Consider the following 21703-nt stretch of genomic DNA (forward strand, 5'->3'; position numbering starts at 1 on the left):
AGAATCAGAATACTTTCATTTGATATTTCCTAACTCCTTGTTGGCAGCACAGTGCATACAATTTCTCACAAACAAATTCACCCATTATTGCTTTAAAATATGCAACACGCCAGCCAGCCCCAGCACATTGCTATTTTCCTGCAATTTGCCAGAAGAATCCATCCCAATTTCCATGGTAACACAACATGCCCAACAACTAGGATACTAAACGATGCAATATCTACTGCAGGGTTTCCCAAACGGGAGTGCGTGGCCTGCTATACGTTTGGGAACCGCTGATCTACAGTATTAAGCCAGGGGGGTATACTGAGAAGTTGAACATGGTTAAGTAATAAACCACTAAGTTAACCAACAAGGAATGGTAAATTTGTTAATAGATATACCTATGATTTAGTTAAGAAAATGAGGACTCCAGGTTCCATTAAATTATTTACCTTTAACACAAGGTTAACTTCACCTGTTTCACTACTAAACCAGCTTCTTAGTATACACCCCCCAGGATGCACTCCGATTTAAAATCAAAGCTCATAAAACCACCAGGCACATCTGTGAGAAACACTGTGTCTGTGTCAAACTCTGTGTCTGCCACGATGAACCTATGAAAACCAGCTGGTTCAGACAATGGCCAAAGTTGTGTGTGCAAAGACTGAGCACACTTGCTAAACTATCTCTTTACCAACAAGGCATGATCCCATCATGTTTCATAGCTATCACCATCAAAGTTGTCCCAACAAGGCATGATGCCATCATGTTTCAAAGCTATCACCATCAAAGTTGTCCCAAAGAAATCATTCCTATTCTGATGCCAAGCATCATGAAATGATGATGAAACAGATTTCATTAGGAGGGAGTGAGGGTCTGGTGTCCACAAGTGGGGCCTATGCTTACAAAGCGGCACTGTAGGGAGCGATTTGCATATACCAGAGAGAATTAAGACTGGCACATTCACCATTGGTTCCCTGTGTTGTTCATAGATGAGAGCAAGTTCACACTGAAGATACGTGACAGACATGACAAAAGTCTGGAGAGAACAAGGAGAACGTTATGCTGCCTGCAACATCATTTATGAACAGCACAAGGCGCCGATGGTAAATTTGCCATTTTGATGTTCTCTGTTCTTACGCAAATTGCCCCCTACGATGCTGCTCAGAAAGCATAGGCCCCATGTGTGGATTAGGGTGGCACCAAGCACCAAGCACCAGGACCCCCACACCCCCCATCCGAAAATATGTCCTCCTTTTACCTGTCATGGAGATGGTCACCCTAGTGTGGATACCAGGTCCTTATACCCTCATCATGAAGTCTGTTTCTGACCATTTGAACAGCAGCATGTAGGCCTAAATTAGTTGCCTTAAAGCTCATTTTGCAGAGCTCTGGCAGTGCCACTTGGCACACAGGAGATATTAAACCATCCCATGGTCTCCTCTACATTCCCTGGTGTACTGGCATATCTCCTGGCATCTCCTCCATGCTCTGGGCAGTGCTGAGGGACACAGAATACTTTGCACTATTGGACATGTGCACTAAACCCACTCTGTTCTCTATGCCATAACATATATGTACTGCTTTTATTACTGTTGCTGACAATTTACTGTGTTCTAGTATTTCTTTGTGGTCACTGTAGTAGTTTCACATTATCTTATTTTTGTGTCTCTGCACATCAGATGCTGTCCTGTTTTGCAATTCCATTTGTGTCCTGTCTTGTCTTCACATGTTTGAAACACAAATTTGGTCTTTTGTACGAGTTTCTGGCTTTCTACTATCCATCATCATAAAAACAAGATATTAAATTAAGATATAAATGGCATACATTTAACAATGACTGGACACATTATAAACAACAAAAGGCAAATAAACACACACACAAAAAGGTTAGTATTTACACATGATGATTTCCCCCCCACTAGTTTTACAAAACCACACAGTTGTAGTGAACTTCTTCCATATGAAATTGTACTTATCACTTACCCATCAAGCAGATATAATAATTATAATATGACATGGTCAAAACATTTATCAAATATCACTGTTCCGTCATTTTAAGGTCATTTTTTGGGCCATGTTCATGCAAAGGGTCTGTTGGCGGCCATCTTGAAATTGAGACCTTTTTTTAAAGTCAGAGTTTGGTCAACTTTTATTATGTTCTACGTACATCTGATACTATTGTAAACCACTGAAAAATCTGTTGCTAGAAGTTTTGGGAGGGTCAAGTCATCAATGCATCTCAATGCATCAGAGTGCTAATATTTTGTGCTTTTCGCATCAACCATGACTGAGCATAGCCTTAAAAGGTTGCAGGGATGTTTTGATGTTAATGACAATATGTATGGAAGTCACCTGAAGTCAAGGAATGTATTAAGTCATAAATGCCTGCAATTTCTGTAATCTTTGCACTATTTTTGAAAACTTAGACATTAGTTAATGTCCGAATCTATTGAATATTTGATAAATTTTAGTCATTTTTGTCCTACAAAGTAGTCTAAACATGTTTTTATGAACCCAATGAGCCTTCCAATCAATCCCCCATGCTGGAATGATGTGGAAAAGTGGTCTAATTTGTCTTTGTACCATGTCTGGTTCAAAAGTTATGTGAATAGTCAAATGTCAGAATTGAACAAATCGCTATTGCACAGTTTCCAAGAGGACCTCTGAAAAACAGTCATGGGACAATTTGCAGCAATGTTAACATCTTTTATTGTTAACTAGACATATTAAGGAGTCTAAAAAAATGGGTGTCAACAACAATTACGGGGGGTGCGCGTGGACCCCCCATAATGACTAGACTAAAAAGTCAGTATTGACCACATATTTATTTGTTTGTAGTTATCATCACAATTAAATGTAGACTGGGAGCTAACATTTTGTATTAACACCTTAAAAAGTGCACAAATATAGCTTCATATTCTTAGGCCTACATACAAACATTGATACTAGCCTGCTTGTTTGAAGGCAGTGCAACAACTTTGAGTGCTTTGCTTAATTAAGTGTATTCATGTAACTTAAGTTATTGAGTTTGCAATATTTTGTGAAACACTCAAGTCAATTGTCTAAAAGCAAAGAGTCTGTGTTGTAAAGTGAAGTGTGTTTCCCTCAGCTCAGATTCCCCTTTTGTTTGACATAGCCACTAGGTGGCATACGTTAGCTGCAAGATAATGCGCTGAGCCAGATGTCAGATCAGACTAGAAAAAGACCCTGTTTCGCCAGCTGTGGACCCTAACAATAACCATCGTAACCTCTACAGGTAGTTCTGATGTAGGCCTATCTCACAGGCAGAGGTCTTTATCTTCAGGATGAAATGATAGGTAAAGGCATGGAGAACAGACTTTACACTAAATTTCTTTGTAAAGCATGTACTAACATACGCAGAGATGAAGCATGCCCATCATCACATAGCCCATATGATATTGGATTTACTAATATTGTGTAAAAAACATAGGATGCTGTCTGATCAAATCTGTATTAAACGGAAATCACCCCTCCCATACAGAAACGTAACATCCGCTGCTGTAATTAGCCATAGCTCCGGCATCATTTTGGTGGCCTCGTCCCTGACACAACCCGGCATTGTAAGTAGACAAGGTACCAGTTCTTTCTCAAAATGTATGTTGAGGTTGTGCAACATGGTCGGGCATTCTAATGTTGCATGCAACTGTGTATCAAGAGCATTCCTCACCCGGAGGCATACTCTTTTCGCTGTATGCCTTTTTTGACGGGCCTGTCGCGTAGAACTAAGCTAAATGGTACCCAGAGAAGGCGTTTCCAAGAAGCAGTGATTTCATCCTCTGCCAGAGATGCATCCTGGCTGCAGCCGGCCTGTGTCATCTTTCGCTCCATTCCGATCGTAAAAAAAGAAGGGAAGAAAAGAACGTGGCGTGACATTAGCCTTTTCGTCTTTAGCCTTTCCTCCATGGAATGTATCTGATGCTTCCAACCATGTAGCTCTAGCTAGTTGACGATACCGAGGGCGCACAAATGGAAGACTGAAAGCGATCACGCGATCATAACGAGGATTTCAAATACAAATTGCTGATAAATAGCATATGGGGGGATTAGGCAAGCGACAATATTGCCTGTGAAAATCAAAATGATATAGTAGATTTAGAAATAGTCGTAACTCCGTTGTCTGTGGTCTGTGGAACAATGTATCGGTGTGTTAGCTTATTGTTGCATTCGTGTTTCGAATTTACAGCATCGCTTATTCTCTTCCAGCAAATTATTGTATTCGATTCAGACGACCAGCAAGCATGAGTGCCGAGCCCAACTACCGAAGAACTAAACCAGGTAGGCTATGTGGCATAGAGTTGGATTGCAGCTGTGGTCTCTCGACACGCCTGAGTTTTCTTTGAGTCATCGCATAAATACCTAAACCAACCATGACTCCGTTGTCTTTTTGTACATAATGTTCTTTGTGTACTCTTTGAGCTCTAGCAATATTTAAGCCTAATGCATTGCATGCACACTGTCTGACGAACACCAACAATTGCACAGTATGAATGGATGGGATGGATGACATGATGGATGATGTTGTGTAAGGACTGGGCAATGACTAAACATAATCAATATCCCCTCTCAATATATGATCAATATGATACAAAAATCAATATGCCCTACCCCTGTCCACACAGGCAAGAAGACTTTACAAAAAAGCAATCCAATGTATGCATAATGTATCACAAAACAGTTGCTGTAGCAATGGATGACACGGCAAGTGATGTGTAAGGACTGTGCAAGGCCTGGTCTACCAAAATCAATATTTTATGCCCCCGATGCCCTCTTCAGGATATCCCCCGGTCCACTAGCAAGACGACTCTCTAAAAATGAATACAATCTATGCAGATTTTAGTATACTGTATATGCCCCGACTGACATGTAATAATTATTGTCTACCGCATGGGTTAATACAATCAATATTTGGATGGCCCACTCCTTTCCACATAGTTCGGAAGGCTTCCAGAAAACCAATCCAACGCATACAGAGTGTCTGACAAACATTTGCTATAGTTTAGATGACATGACTGGTGTGTAATGACTATTGTGCTATTGTGTAATGCCAAATTAAGTTAACACAATAAACACCCCTCACCCCCCCTATCCAGAAGACTTTCCAAAAAGGAATGCAATGCATGCAGAATGGCTCCCAAACAGTTGTTGGAGTGTGAAGAACATGAGTGATGTGTAACTACTCATGATGATGACTATGATGTAATACCTGGCCTAACACACACAATCGATATTTCAATGGCCCCTGATCCGCACAGGCAAGAAGACCTATCAAAACAATTCTGCAAATGGCGTGGTTGGGCCCACCTCCCAGATCCCCGGCCTGTGTCAGACCGCGGACGAGAAGGAGCCTGAGCAGAGGACCACGGGGCGGCGCGTGGGGATCTTTGAGTCCGACTCCGACTATGTGAAGCTGGCCAAAGGGGGAGGACACAAAGGTATGTGTTGAGTTAACCCCTTAACACTGTGAACCCCATTAACCTTATTGCAGTGGTGTAGTCTACTTTTTCTGTGGTGGGTATACTGTATATTTGAGCATTTTTTGAGGTGAGTATACTGCATATATTTATGCTATTCTAAATAATAGATCAATCGATTTTAGGTGGGTACCTACTGAAATCCCTGAAATTTTGAGGCGGGTATACTGCGTATACCTGCATTCTACGTAGACTACACTTCTGCCTTATTGTCACCAAAATGGTAATGTCTTAAAGTCTTAATCGGTTACTAACTACTCCCTGCATTGTCATAGCAATGTTATTATAATGTAATTATGCCTTTTCTGCAAAGAGTGAATATGTCCATTGACTGGCCCACATGCAGTAAGAGGCTACAAGATTTTTTTCTTCCAGGGCTGTCAGTTCAAGCACTTCCTTTTATTGTGTGTTTTTTCAGTATATCTGCAGTGGGAGAAAAAAAGTTAGTACACCATTTGAAATGTCTTGCATATCTGTCGAAATTGGTCATAAAACATGATCTGATCATGGGCGTCAGACTTGTAGCCCAAAGGTTGCCGGTTCGGCTCCCGACCTGCCACGTTGGTGGGGGGAGGAATTAACCGGTGCTCTCCCTCATCCTCCTCCATGACTGAGGTACCCTGAGCATGGTACCGTCCCGCCGCACTGCTCCCTTGGGGCGCCATTGGGGGCTGCCCCCTTGCACTGGTGAGGCATAAATGCAATTTCATTGTGTGCAGTGTGCAGTGAACACTTGTGTGCTGTGGAGTGCTGTGTCTGGTTTCCCAATCGGGCTTTCACCTCACTTTTTCATAAGGACAAAGGGTAAAACATTAAGTTTATACCTTTCTCTCTAGTAATAAGCTATAGGACACTTCGCAGGGGGTCTTTTCATTGCAGATTCGTTCATATTTGTCAAGTGAGTGTACCTTGCTCTCTCAGTAGCAATACACTTAATTGGCCCTAGTAAGTTTAATTGGCCCTGCCGTGGCCAACTGGTAGGGCACTCGCCTGTCATGCGGCTGACCCAGGTTCGATTCCCGGCCCGGGTCCTTTGCCGACCCCTCCCGGTTCGCTTCCTGTCCGCCTCTCGCACTGTCCTGTCGGGTGAAGTCGAAAAAGACTAAAAAAAAATTCTTTGAACTATAGTTTATGAGTTGAGCGGTGGGCTTTTTGGTTGCAGGTTTGCTGTCACATGATGATGAGGAGGAGGGGGAGGTGAGGCAGACATCCTACAGACCTGCTGACTTCTTCAACTCAGGGGACCGCTCTCCACTCAGGTGAGCGGATTTTACTAAACCTTTTGTTTTCTAGGAGCACTTTTCCTGGGCTCAAAAGTTATTTGCTTGAGGTGCTCTTTGGAAGGAAAACCTTAAAGGTACACTGTGCAGGAAATGGTCAAAAAAGGTACTGCAACTATGCTGCTCATTGAATCTGGGTTGCCTATTGCCAAATTTGATCTTTTCATGAAAGTTTACTAAGTAATAAACTAATATTTTCTAGTATGGTCCAAGTACAGTCATTTTTGCAGCTGAAAATGGCTATTTCTGGAAATTCAAAATGGCGGACCATGGAGAAGATCCCTCTTCTCATGTATGAAAAGTGCAATTTCCCCAGTCATAATGAATACTTAGAATTTGCTGGTGGTGATAAGTATTCATGAAAAAGGTAATATTAGTGAATGGGTAGCATGAATTCTGGAAATAAACAACAAAAACTCTTACACAGTGTAACTTTAAATGAAAGAAAAAGCACAACTCCAAGGCACTGTCATTTACCAAACATTTATAAAGCCTTTATTGCTTTGGCTTGGGGACCCAGAAAATATTTTAAAAGACTCCAGATGGCAACGTCTGATGTGCAAAACTCTTGAATAGGCTTGATATTCACACATTACATTTGATTCGAAAGGGTTTCCTAATTTCAACCATGGTGTGCAGTACTACTTTTGTTTTGCTAAACCCAAGAGGACGGAGACTGAGGCAGCGTTCACAAAGCAGAATGATTAATGAAATGTTCTATTTAGTACTCATCGCCAGCTCTTTATTTATTTAAATAGCTTATGGTGGCTTTGAAATTTGAATGAGCCCTGCTCTGCAACTGAATTGATGGACCCTAAAAACATGATATGTGCATGAAAATCCCATACTATATAGTATATCATGCTATATAGTACATATATATATATCTTCATAAAGCAGCATTCTCTCTCCCTAAGGCTCAAAAAAGCAGTTACGGCCCTGCTGTGGCCAACCGGTAGGGCACTCGCCTGCCATGCGGCTGACCTGGGTTCGCTTCCCGGCCGGGCCATTTGCCGACCCCTCCCCATCTCTCTCCCAATTCGCTTCCCGTCCACCCCTCACACTGTCCTATCAAATAAAGTCGAAAAAGACAAAAAAAAAAATATTTTAAAAGAAAAGCAGTTACAACAGCTCCCTCCCTACCCATTGCACTTTTCAAGTGGGCAAACTCTTTTTTCAAATTCTACATCTCAGCCAGAGATCTTCTAGAGAGAGATATTTCATTCTAGTTCTTTTCCGTTATCCATGGGATGTCTGGTGAACGCCCCTTTAGGAGACCTTCGGTTAGCATTTCTACGGCAGATATTATGTCGTCACAATACTATTATTCTATTCTACAATTCCCTAAAACCCCTCTACATCTCTCCGATGCGAGCAATCCCAAATTAAGATTCACGCATCTTAGGGAAGCTTCTGCGTTGTGATTGTGAATACACTGTCTCCACCCTTCTCAGCCAAATGAAACCCTGCCCAAGCCAGCAGCCCCCTATGGGCTTACCTTCTGCTCCTTACATAAGCCTGCACACAGCACAGAGCACAGAGGGCTATACTGCCCTACAAAGGCAAAGTGCAGTAACTACGCCAACATTGTAACTGATAAAAATGCCTTCAAAGTGGGGGGGCTGTGGCGCAGCATGCTAAGCCCCCCACATTTGTGCTTGCATGCCCACGGGGACCCCGGTTCGAGTCCGGCCGGGGACATTTCCCAATCCCACCCTGTTTCTCTGTCCCACTCGCTTCCTGACACCATCTCAGACTGTCCTATCAAATAAAGGCATAAAAGACCCTAAAATATATATATTTTTAAAAAATGCCTTCAAAGCCTTGGTAATAGTTTGGATAGTTACTGCAAATTTGACACTGCAACATCTCTAAAATGGGACTCATTTGGACCATAAGGCTTTGTCGCAGGATAAAGGAGGTGCTAAGATGACCGTTTTTAGTCTATCCTCAATTTTGACAAAATATGTAGTTAATGCATTTTGCGTTTGTAGGGCAGTATAGCAGAGCCACAGGCTTGGCTGCAGTAGCTCTGTACTGAATGCATGATCGAAGAATACGATCAAGATCAGAATGGGAGTGGGGTGGGGGGGTCGGTTGGGGGTGCTGGCTTGGGTGGAATGCCACTGAGTGTTAACGGATGACCGCACAAACAAATCCCCTTCCGTTAAGTCAAGTGTGCTGTGGTGGATGGATGGATGGATGCATAGGATGAGTATGAATGGGCATTCCATCACCCTCACACAGGGTGTGCCCGTCGCACGGCATCGTGCCGTAGCGTTTTGAAACGGCAATTCTGTTTTTGTTTTCTTTTACCGTTTTTAATTGTCCCGTTACCAACATGTACAGACCCTTTTGAACCTTTTTCCTTTTAATTCCCACACATGGAGAATGTGGGACAAAATCAAGTGCTTACCAAAGTTCGGAAAACACTGCAAATGTTTTTATCAAGTCAATTGTGAGGCTACTAACCTCCACATCTGTGGTCTTGTGGTCTTCAGCACAAGGCAAATGCAGACAGCACGTTTTGCCACTCCGTAGTACCGTAGTTACTGTATGTTTACGTACTTTGCCTCAAATCACCAGAAACACAGTACACACTGTATCAGCAAAACTGAACACCACACGCTCTGGACAACATTGTCCCAATGGGGCTCTTCAGGGCTCTAAATTAACTTTTTTCATCACCAGCCAACATGGCTAGCATGTTAATGTCACTAGCCAAACACACACTCACTAATGTGTCAAAGTGGCTGGTAAGATGGTCTTTTCTACCAGCCAAACTGAAATGTCACCAGCGTTAGGCCGCCGGTTGGCTGGTGTTAATTTAGAGCCCTGGGGCGTACGTACGCACATTGCCTCAATTCACCAGAAACACAGTACATATCAACCAAACTGAAAACCACACGCTCTGGACAACATTGTCCCAATACAATGGGGCTCTTGATTGCAAAACCTTTTTCTACTAACCCCCGTGTCCTGTGCTGCGCGTGGTCTTGTGCTTTCAGCCCAAGCTCGTCGGCAGACAGCACCTCTTCCCACAGGGGCCGTAGGAGTCCCCCCAAGGGGGCGGGCCAGTCTCTGGCTGCTCCCTTCGGCACGGACGATATCTCTCCCTGGGACCAGCTGGACTCTGGGGACAAGGTGAATAGACCACCATGCTGCTGCCCAGTCCGCTATTGCGCCCACTATCATCATCATTGTGGCTGCACCCCCCGCCGCCCCCACTCCATTTTGTTTTTCTATCATCACCCCCTCCCAATTCTATTCTATTCTAGTGCTATCGCCATTATCTCTACTGCTTATTTTTATTTGATACATCTGAGCTTTTTTTGGCTTGTTGTTGCCCATTTTGAGTTGGCATGCGCCAGCATGTACCAGTCGGCTAGTGCCATATAAGCATCATTGCCCCTTACCCCCTGCTTAACATCTCAACGTTTTTTTTTACCCCAGTCATCACTTTTATTTTTTACTTGGTATTCATTAAGCCTCTATCATTCGTCCCAGCCTTACAGTCATTCATTCATTCATTCATTCATTCATTCATTCATTCATTCATTCATTCATTCATTCATTCATTCATTCATTCATTTCTTCATCCATTCATTCATCTATTCATCAACTTCTTGCGGCTCATTGGATTCATTTTTATGGCTTGTTAATTTTGCTTAGTGTTTCCTTGCCATTTTTTCCATCTAGTTAATTTATATCTTTAATTCATTTTAGTTTTTAACTAATAGAAAACAAAGACTGCTGACTCAACTGAAAGGAAATAAGCAGGCAGGCCCTGGTAGCATCATGTCTTTTGCCCGTCTCAACATGTACTTCAAAAATGTGTGAAATTCCTGCATTGCAGTAGTTATAATCCTACAGCAATTTCAGGCTTATATAACAATGCAGTTTGTAAAAAGCGTGGCGAGGCTGCACGAAAGGATACATTTCAGCTGTGATTTTATGCTGCATACTGTATAGGAATAGTTTGCAAATTAGACGGAGCCTGGCCTTGATGGTCAAATTATTATTATCAAATGATATGCAAATTTTTCTTGCTTGTGTAGCCCTCTTCTGTCCCCAAAATAGCTGTGCAGAGCTTGCAGACTCTGCAAGACACTGGAAGAGCAAAGCTGGAAATGATAGCTTCACCATTCGTAAAAAATTATCCATTATTGCCATTCATTTGAAGTCCTCTCTGACCAAGCTCATGTTTGGGCTTGGTTAATCTCTTGACCGTTTACTTATAAAAGAGTGAGTGGAGCACATTCCGGATAACTGTCAAGGCATCAGAATCTCTGCTACAAATTGGGGCCCCCTGAAAGAAAGGAATTTAGGTGTCTACAGAGTCCAGCCTTATAATTGTCATCCATCACCCCCTGTTGCAATGGTTCAACCTGCCTTGTTCACAATCTTCTAAGGGTGATCCTGAAAAATGTGTCTTTTGGGGAAAAAAATATCAGTGGTCTTGTTTTTTTCTTTTTTTTGTTTACCGTAAACTCCTGGTTTTGTGCAGCCTTTTCACGCCTGCCTCATTTCACTTTGCGCTTTGCACTCCATTCCATTGCACCTACATTATGAGCATTTGTTATATATTTTTGTCACTAGCTAGCTTCTGCTTGTTTCTGCAGCTTGCGGAATCATTGTTGAACATGCAAATGTGTATGTGATCTGTTTGTTTGAGTAAGGATGTTTTCATGTCCATGTATTTTCTGTACCAAGTCTCTCTCTCGGTCCTTCTGTCAAGTCTCTCTCTCTGTCTGTCTGTCTGTCTGTCTGTCAATTCTATTCAATTCACTGGTAACTTAAGAAGCTGTTTACACATGTGGATACCGATTTAAACTGAGTTCTAGGATGTGCATTTCAAAATTCCAATTAAAAAAATATCCTATTTAGGGGGCTAAATCGTACCTGTTACAATAAAGTCATGTCATGGCAGTCATGGGTGAGCGGTTAGGGCGTCAGACTTGCATCCCAGAGGTTGCCGGTTCGACTCCAGACCCGCCAGGTTGGTGGGGGGAGTAATCAACCAGTGCTCTCCCCCATCCTCCTCCATGACTGAGGTACCCTGAGCATGGTACCGTCCCACCGCACTGCTCCCCATGGGGCGCCACTGAGGGCTGCCCCCTTGCACGGGTGAGGCATAAATGCAATTTCGTTGTGTGCAGTGTGCAGTGTTCACTTGTGTGCTGTGGAGTGCTGTGTCACAATGACAATGGGAGTTGGAGTTTCCCAATGGGCTTAAAAAAAAGGTTTTATTTTTATCCACATGTCGTGTTTACACATAAACAGATAAAAAAAATATCTGCATACGTGTACTCAGCACCTTATTGGCATAACTCAGTGAAGCTGTGTTCCCAGAGCCCTCTATAGGGTGAGTCAGGCTAATCTCACAGGACCACTATGTTCCATCTTTTTTTCTACATAAAAATGGCGGCTCAAGGGTGATCACGGTGCTCTGTTAGTGCCAGGAGCTGTTACTTATTTCACAGATTTACATAATGTCAGTAGTACATATACAGTACAGGCCAAAAGTATGTACATTTTTCAGGGAGGGCATCAAAACTGTGAATGAACACATATATAATGTTTCGCGTAACAAAAAAATGAAAATATATAAAAAATAAAAACAATTATTTAAAAAATATTAAAAAATGCCAAACAGTGACGTCAACACAGCAAAACTGAGGGCCTCACATGTTTCAACAAGTTTATTTTTCTGTCTATTTTCAAGTAAAAATACCCAGTCAGTCAAGTCAATTTTAATTGATACAAGCAATACAAGAGAGATGTTCTTGATCTGATAATGGGTCACTTGGTCAGCATAGCTGGTTATCTAGGTGAAACAGTGACAAAAAAAGTAAAAGTAAAAGTGAAAAACCCTGCCACAGATTCCCTCCAACACAGGTTTGACGTCTCCAAGTAACTGGCTGTGACTCAATATCAGATCAAGAAAATGTCTGTAAAATGCTTGTACTGGCAAGTGTTTACAACTAGGTTTTAGGTCTCAAAATTCTAGTTCTACAATTCTAGTGAGTTATTGGAGGACTTAAATGTTCAATTAGGATTGACATGACTGACTGGGCATTTTTATTTGAAAATAGACAAAAATAAACTTATTGAAATTAAGAATAGCCGATATTTGCGTTTTTTAAGTGTATCGGTATCGGCCGATACACGTGTGGTTTTGGCCGATACGCAATATTTATTATTTTATGTTATTCAGGTTTTTTTAAAAGCACCAAGACATTTTATTTTTGTATTACTTGATTGTTAGAGTGGGTGCTTAAATGTTACAAGTTCTACTTCAAATTGATCATGTTAAGTAAATGTATTCGGGTATCGGAAATCGGGTATCGGCCAAGGGTGATGGGAAAAAACATTGTATTGCATCGGCCATTAAAAAACCTGTATCGGTCGACCCCTAATTGAAATGTGTGGAGCCATCAGTTTTGCCGTGTTGACGTCAGGTGGATAGACAGCTGATTTTGCTGTTGGACAACAGTTAGAATTATATTTTTTGGTAAGCACGTAATTCTCCATGTGTTCAAGCACAGCTTTGATGCCCTGCATGAAAATACACAATGAAATCCACAAAAATAAAGAGAATGCATAAATGAGAAGGTGAGTCCACACTTTTGGCCTGTACTGTATTTGTTGGCAATTACCCCGAAGTGTAGTTCTAGTTTAGCCAGGTGCAGACTCAAGGCGCAGACTCAAAATGTAAAAGTTCAATGTAATACAAGGATGAAACGCACACCGATGACCTCCCTTTTAATCTCTTTCAATTCCAAGACGTTTCGGGCCAACACGGCCCCTTCTCAGACACCGTAAGCGAGTTTAACATAGGGGTGTAATCACTTTTGCACCAGCATAATTTCACAAAAATGTACAAATAGTCATTTAAGTTATACTATTGACCTCACTTTTCTGTCATAAGCTCAAAGGATGTTGCATTACACTTCCTCTACGGTCGTTTTGGAAATAACTTTTTAAGCCACTTTAGATTTTTTTAAAAAGCGTCAGCTTGTAATGTAATGTAACATACTGTATGCATGCATGACTAGGCTAACTGTTGCCATTTCTGTTCTCAAGGTAAATGTGGGCGACGTGGCTGCTCAAGTTGAGAACATGAGCATGGGGCCACCCAAGGAGAACTCCAAGTACAAGAAGATGTGAGTACTTTATAAATTACATGAGTATTAGGGCTGTAACGATATTGTATCGAACCGAGAAATCGTGATACACTGAGTCACGATACTGAGTCACAATACAAGGAAGCAGTATAATATTGATATGCCCTTTCAAGGTTTTGTTACACATCAGTCCAGAAAACAACCACATGATAAGAAGTGATAGTGCTTCAAAGCTTCAAATCATCATTATTATAATTAAAATGATTAGTAGCCTCTTGTAACCTATCCTACCTATAAACTATCATTTCAAACTAGTTTTATTCATAATTTTATTTTATAATGTTGGCATATGTGAAATCATGTGGTGTATCGAACCGTAGATCAAAAACCGTGATATGAACCGAGTTGAGTGTGTCGTTACAGCCCTAATGAGTATATAACATGACTACTCAGATATTTGTTTGCTTGTTTGTGTTGTTTTGTCCGCCCAATTGATTGCATGAACTTGTTAACTGACAGAATGAATTCCCTTGATTAAGTCTGCGGCTGGCCATTCACCTTTTTACAAGTCGATGAACCACAGAATTGATTTTGGAAGCATTTAGTTCATCAACCTGTGACATGGTGAAAGGCACGTAAGAATTTCCATGACTTCCATGAGCAAGTTTGGAGAAGAAGACCCCCCCCCCCCTCTGTAAATGTTTGAGACAGTTTTGCTGAATACATTTGGGGGGTTTTGTATGTCTCACCAATTGGATAGGACATCTTGTGATAGGGAGACAGGAAATTAATGGGGGAGAGAGAGACAATGACCTTGGGCCGAAATTGAACCCGGTTCTCTTGTGTAACAATCAATGCCCAAGCTGCTGGAGCCACGGCCGGGGCCATGAGGAACTTGTTAATTGAGACGCTGTGATGCGGTTGGCTGACAAGGGTGTTACAGAGTAAACCATAATGAAGTGGATTTCATCAGCTAGAGTGTGCATCCCAATATGTGACCTTGCCTCCTCCACTTGTGCTTGTCTCCTCGTCCCGCCTCTTGGCCCCTCCTCCGTGGAGAAAACGATAAAGTTTCCCAGCTGTCAGCCTCGCCACAACAACTTTTGAGGGACTGTTTTTCATTCACCATCCCAATTGCAAATGAGAAAAAGACTTTAGAATTGAGCTTTTGAAAGATATTGAAATATAATGCCGTTGTCAGTGATGTCATCATGACGAGAAGCAAGTGGAGGAGGCAAGGTCGCATATTAAAACGCACTCAGAGTCACAGACACGTCACTAAACTTCCTGTCTCTCTACAGATCTCATGACAAGAAGTCCTCCAAGGAGCCGGTGAGCATGTCGAAGCTCTTGAGCTTTGGATACATGGAGGATGAGAAGAAGGGCGGCGACGACGATGCATCCAGTAAGGTTTTGAGCCGTTATAACACCTCAATGAGACATCAGATATTCTACTCCATATCAATCTTTATTATATTGAGCAGTTATAACACCTCAATGAGACCTCAAATATTCTACTTCATATACATCATTACGTATATGGAACATCCTCTATCAAAAACAGGGACATCTACAGCCTCATAATATTAACCGTTCCACCAGTGGAAAGCCGTTTTAATTCCGAATTAAATAGTTTGAAATTAAAATGATTCTCGGTCAAGTTTACGTGAAGGACTCTCATTAAACATCTGGGGATCAGAAAGCATTTCGATTGTACAGAGAAAGCACACGTTAGGTCTGCAGGCACTGGGTCTGGTCTGCGTCGTTGCCTCTTGAGTCATTGTGTAACAGTAAGCATGCGTGAAACGACAGGAATTGTTTTAAAGGGAAATTAAAATCAATGGAAAGCAAACTGGTCCGCTTCAAAATTTGACCCACCCCTCACTAGTGACCAATGTTGTTGTAAGAGGGAATGAATAATGTCTTTTATATTTGTTTTTTGTATAAAATAACTTTAAGTCGGAATTGTGAAGTGTTTTTATGTTTTCAAAGCGGAATTCAGATTTATTCAGAGTTAAATTGAATTAATTCAGTATGAAATATCCCATATACATAAACGAGACCTTTTGAAATGGCAAATTTATTACGGGGGCAATGTCTTACGAGTTTAGTACAAAAAATATCTGTCTTTTTATAGCGGGAGTGGACATGGACTTAAAACTGAACTTGATATAAACTTTTACCAGTCACAAATACAAATAACAGATATGATATTTTAGCAACCATTGTTTGATGGTATTGTAGAAGGTCGCAATTTCCATTCCTTGTGTACTCCATGGCTACAACTGTGTGTGTGTGTGTGTGTGTGGGTGTGTGTGTGTGTGTGTGTGTGTGTGTGTGTGTGTGTGTGTGTGTGTGTGTGTGTGTGTGTGTGTGTGTGTGTGTGGGTGTGTGTGTGTGGGTGTGTGTGGATGGGAGGGTGTACTGTACAGTACTTAAAGATTCTTCCTGTGGTTTTCAGGCATGACATCTGAGCAGACCAGCACCTATGTCGACGACCTGGAGTGAGGAAGACGAGGTCGCCACGACGGGCGGCGAGCGAGCACAGAGCATCCCTCCATGCTGTGGCTCCATCTTGCTTACATAAGAACAGTTACATTGTGTTCGTTACTTAACATCTCTCTGTTAATATGCCAAGCTCATATGGTACTTTTGTTTTGTTTTGTAAAAGCAACAAACAAACGATAAAAAAGTGTGGTTTTTGTTATTGTACTTGAATGCCATGAGGTACAAGTGAGTTTGTACTAAATTATTCTTCAGTTCTGTTGGCTGTTGACTGCCAATGCAGCACATTGTAGTGGATATGCTCTGTGCCAGGGGTGTAATTTTTGTTCTCGTGTAAAATGTTTTGGTTTTTTTTCTATCTCAGGCATTGTTTTTGTTTTTGTTTTGTTATTGTCATAAGGGCTGGGTTTTCTGTGTGTGAGCTCGCTAGAACTGATGCACCCCACCCATTCACCAGGAACTGCTTTTGTCGAACGACTTTCCTGGCCACGTTATCACGTAATTGTAACGCTACTGTCAAACAAACACATTCACAAAACCTAATTCATGCAGTTAAAACCCTAGACATAGACACACATATCACGTCTTTTTACTTCAGTAAGCTGAGGCAAATCCCATCGCTAGAATCACACCTTAAATCTTAAAACACCACATTTTAAACATTTAAAATAGGATAAGGGTCGCACAACACAACACAGCACACAGATGTGCTTCAATAGATCAAAACGGACATTAATTCTTCACACATCTACGAACAGTAGACACTACATTTCTACACCATGAGAAAAGTGCCATCGATTTCTAATCTCAGAATTGAACACAATGAATGAAATCTCTGAGGAAGCTTCACTTTAGGATGCATGACGCCACTTGAGCTGAGACGCTTTCATTGCCGTTTCCTCGAACGAGAGCAGCGGGCGGGGTAATTCCAAGAAGCGAATTCGGTAGTAAAACCAGGTTAAGTTGAGCTTGAGGTAGTTGTAGATCATGCCAGTGGGCTATCTGTTAGCTAGCAGATCTACCACTTTACTTCTTGTGGGTTAACTAATGCCTCTTGTCCTCTGCCGTTTTTCTGGTAGGCCTACAGCGCGACTCGGTTGCCACTTTATTGCTTTCTGATTGGGCACGAGACAGCTCAATCTCAGGGGCGGCTAAGTCGCGCTGTGTCGAGCTGTAGGCCTACCAGAAAACCGACAGTGGAAAAGAGGTATTAGTCTGGTTTATCACTTCACCATGTTCTTGGAATACCCCATAACACTGACCATGACAGTTGTTTGTAGTGCATAGGGGCCTCTTGTTTTGTGTGTTTTACTGTAATTGCGCACTTTTATTAACAGTGCAATCCTGACTGACATATTTGTAAAGCTGTTTCAAGGCTACAGGTACATCAAGAACTACGTACATAGGACCAAGAGGTCCTTCTTCCATTTTGTTTTCTTCAATATTTTTTGTTCCGTGCGTTGTATTGTATTTCTTCCATGTGTGGGCTCTGCCTAGTGAATTGCGGTTGGATGTACAGTGACATGTTCATTTTTCTGCCAATGCAGAGAAGCAGACATTGGGGGTATGCCACTATTTTGGGGCTGAATACGGTTAAAATCGTTGCCCTGAGTTTATAAAGGTGGTGAAGTGTCTTATTTTTAATGTTAGGCATTGTCTTGTTTTAAGGAAGGAGTAAGTATCTAAGCTAGTGAGAGTCAATGGATCACACATGCTACAGTGTTCCATAGACTTTCACTAGCTTAGCTACATACTCCCTCTTTTAACTTGTCTTAAAGCAAGACAACACCTAACATGAAAATAAGACCCATTACCAACTTAATAAACCGATTTAACTGTATTAAGCCCCAAAATAGTGGCATACCCCTTTACGTCAGTCATCCTCCACACTGAAACTGAAGGCCCATGTTCTCTAGAGAAAGCCTTGTGCTTGTACTATTGTCAACTGACTAGTTTAAACACTGTTTAACACCAGTTCAACTGACCGGTTTTAAGACTTGCTGTTGGTTATGAAAAACAAAGCTCAATGAAGTTGTCTGCATGTGCATGTGACGTTGTCCGTGTGTTGTGTTCACCTTGTCTGGATCTGGGGTGCATTTCTGGAAAACGTAGTCGCGAACTATGTTAGCTACTTTGTTGGTTGCAGTGCAATTTCCCATTGGCAACTCCCAAAGTTGCTAACTGCTAACAACTACGCTTTCCAGAAATGCACCCCTGAATAAGATACTGGAAAGGCATCTCGGTATTCCCATTGCTCTGAATTAATTAAAGTAAGGCTCTAGGTATTACATATTAAAAGGTGCTATATATATACATAATAAATGTATGGGAAGTCATGATAAAATGATCCAGGTTGGTATGTCATCAGATATTAAGCATAAGTGATAGTAATGCTGCCAGGTTTTCAGTTGTGATTAAATCACCCAAACAGTAACTACTTACTTACTGCCTGCATCTCTACTGAGTTTTGAATTTGATTCCATTTTAGCAACCATAAAAACAAAATGTCTTAATTCTTTCCTACTTTAAATTCCTAATTTGAGAGAGCATTCTGGGACCAAATACAACCAATGAGATGTTTTTTGAATTAACATATTTCCCATGCACACAGAACATCTTTTAAGGGGTTAATCTCCATCCAGTGGCGCTCTAGTAGTCTATACACACCTGAAAGGCGTCTGCACCTGATATGATGGAAAAGTATCAGTTAATCAATGTTTGAGAAATCAACACATGATTCATATTTTATAACATATCACATCGATTTAGAAAAGCATTTCTAAGTTTACATGTTTCCAGAATAGTTTAGGCCTACATGGCAAAAAGTACAATGTTGACCATGAGGTGCTTTCACACTACTCTTTTAAATTCACATCTTTGGAATGTGTGAAAATTCAAAAATAAAAACAATAGGTGGATTCTTCTCAAGCGAGCACAATCCATCCATCATGCCTGAATAAAATTGCCTGGCTGTTCAGAGTGTCGGCCGTTAACTCAGACTCGTATCACATAGCCTGCCCTACCTTTTACAAATGAATGGTGGAATATATGCAGGGAAACCGACAAGGGGGGGACAAAGGGGTCAGCTGTCCTGGACCCAGGGAGATGGGGGGCCCATAATTGGGTCCTCATTACATTGAATGTATTGGGTGGGGGGGCCTTTCAGATGACTTTGTCCTGGGCCCAGCCAAAGCTGAATACCGTATACGGATAAGAATGTACAAGTAAAATGTTTGAGTATAAAAGGCTTTAGGGTTAATGAAAGTAAATGAACAATTGTGTCAGTATTGAGTCCAGAACAGACACACTCAAACTGTAACATAAAACATAGGCTATATGCACAAGCTTTGATTATAAGTCATTGAGGTGAGAGTTAAATGTCAAAAATACCCTCTTTGTGCAGATGGGTCCACTAGCAGGCTCTTCACTCTTTGCTGAAAAGACTCAACTACATCATAACAACATGGCTGTGACTACTGAGGGCCTCAAGTGGATTAAGACTTGGTCATTACAGGTGACAATTAGGTTATGCAGGGGTGGGGAACCTACCGGTATGTCTCGAGGGCTGTTTTATTCGGCCCCCAATGTAATTTTAATGTTATGCAGCTTCACATAAAATGACATATTTTGTAATGGGATCTGAGAAAATTAATTTGCAATACAATTAAGTTATATTCAGGGGACCTAGAGAAGATGGGGTCTGTTTAAAGGTGCCTGCCTTCAATATAGGCCTAAAGGACAGGGGGAAATTCTGGTTTGTGTTCATACTACGGCTCTTGGATGACTTTTACGGCCCTTGGATGAATTTGAAGTGACCCCTTGAATGAAAAAGGTTTCCCACCCCTGGGTTATAGCCTAAAAGTGGCTCTGTGCAAAGGGGTTAAACTGGGAGTAGAGCCAGCGTGGTTGACCATCACTTGAGGGTTGAGGGTAGGCATACACTGTCACCCCAATTGAGCCTGACTCTTTGGCGCAGTAGTGGCGAGTCTACTCTCCTACCACAGTTTCTGTTAGAGTTGTATAGCCATATTCACATGACACGCATGCACGCGCAAAAAAACGCACACACGCACCTTGGTTGTGCTGACGACCCAGACTACTCTAAAGTGGTGACAGTGCAATTTTCAATGAAATGCACCTCTGATCTCTTGTAATGGAAGAACTCCCTTGCTTTTGTTAAAAAAAAAAATGTTGCCACATTTTTCCTTTAGTAAATGAGTCCCCTAGAATTGAGATAGAATACACAGTTTAATAAGAAAGGGGAAATTGTTGGTGACCCCATGTATGCATTCACCCTTATGAGTCCTTGGTGTACAGTTAGCACAAATCGTACCGAATTTCCTCAAATAATAGCCGGGACTACTGTAATCAGAAATTCATTACAGATTTGAAGGAGTCTGACTCTGCCTGATGAAGGTCTAAGGACCGAAAGCTTGCAAGTCAAGTAAAGTTTCTTTGCACGTAAATAGACCTGAAGTGTGCGGATTGTCTTCTTTTTATAAGGAGTGTGAATATAAAAAGAAAAATGGTAGGGGGCGACGTCCCTTGGACTAGTGCGCCGTACCATTACGCCGGGGAGCCAGGTTCGTTTCCACCTTGAGGTCATTTCCCGATTCCTTACCCATCTCAAGTCAAGTCAAGTCAAGTAGGTTTTATTGTCAATTTCTTTACATGCACTGGTCATACAAAGAATTTGAAATTACATTTCTTGCTTTCCCATTAGACATAGACTAATCTAGGTAAGGACATAGACAGTATAGACATAGACAGTACTTATACATGGACTTAAGACAGTATGGACATAGACAGTGCTCATACAGACATTTAAAGTGCAAGACTGGACAACAGAAGACTTGTAGAGGACATACATTAAGAGGTATCTGTTGTGCTTTTGTGCTTTTCCTAAAAAAAGTCCTTTATAGCGTTCTGACATGGTAATAGTAGCATTTTGAAGAAAATAAATATTAAAAAAGGTCTGTCAAGTACACCAGCAGCAGTGTGTGTGTGTGTGTGTGTGTGTGTGTGTGTGTGTGTGTGTGTGTGTGTGTGTGTGTGTGTGTGTGTGTGTGTGTGTGTGTGTGTGTGTGTGTGTGTGTGTGTGTGTGTGTGTGTGTGTGTGTGTATGTGTTTAGTGCAGGTAGAAGGTGCGGTGTGCGTCTTGTGTGTGTGTTCGTGTGTCTGTGTCTGTGTGTGTGTGTGTGTGTGTGTGTGTGTGTGTGTGTGTCAGTGTGTGTATGTTTGGGTTTAGTGCAGAAAGTGCAGTGTGCTTGTGTGTGTGTGTGTGTGTGTGTGTGTGTGTGTGTGTGTGTGTGTG

General features: G+C 41.7%; 1 protein-coding gene across 2 annotated transcripts; it reads left to right on the plus strand.

Moving 5' to 3' along the window:
• The first annotated feature begins 3474 nt into the window (after positions 1 to 3474).
• On the plus strand, positions 3475 to 18436 carry c15h7orf57 (chromosome 15 C7orf57 homolog). Of its 2 annotated transcripts, none has more exons than XM_063217211.1 (8): positions 3475 to 3566; positions 4210 to 4281; positions 5259 to 5438; positions 6640 to 6736; positions 9766 to 9901; positions 13844 to 13923; positions 15186 to 15289; positions 16346 to 18436. In XM_063217211.1, exons 2-8 carry the CDS (start codon positions 4245 to 4247, stop codon positions 16390 to 16392), a joined length of 681 nt encoding a protein of 226 aa, XP_063073281.1. In that variant the 5' UTR covers positions 3475 to 3566; positions 4210 to 4244; the 3' UTR covers positions 16393 to 18436. The 2 variants fall into 2 exon arrangements, with proteins under 2 accessions (XP_063073281.1, XP_063073280.1); XM_063217210.1 differs by having other exon boundaries at positions 3480 to 3579.
• The last annotated feature ends 3267 nt before the right edge of the window (positions 18437 to 21703 follow it).

Source organism: Engraulis encrasicolus, chromosome 15 (genome assembly GCF_034702125.1).
Source record: "Engraulis encrasicolus isolate BLACKSEA-1 chromosome 15, IST_EnEncr_1.0, whole genome shotgun sequence".
NCBI lineage: Eukaryota > Metazoa > Chordata > Actinopteri > Clupeiformes > Engraulidae > Engraulis > Engraulis encrasicolus.

What these genes read in the sequence shown, in the direction of transcription:
- c15h7orf57 (XM_063217211.1), top strand. Translation starts at nt 4,245, where the DNA reads ATGAGTGCCGAGCCCAACTACCGAAGAACTAAACCAG. An exon ending in CTACCGAAGAACTAAACCAG is followed by an intron (nt 4,282 to 5,258) that starts GTAGGCTATGTG and finishes TGATCCGCACAG; the next exon opens with GCAAGAAGACCTATCAAAAC. An exon ending in CAAAGGGGGAGGACACAAAG is followed by an intron (nt 5,439 to 6,639) that starts GTATGTGTTGAG and finishes TTTTGGTTGCAG; the next exon opens with GTTTGCTGTCACATGATGAT.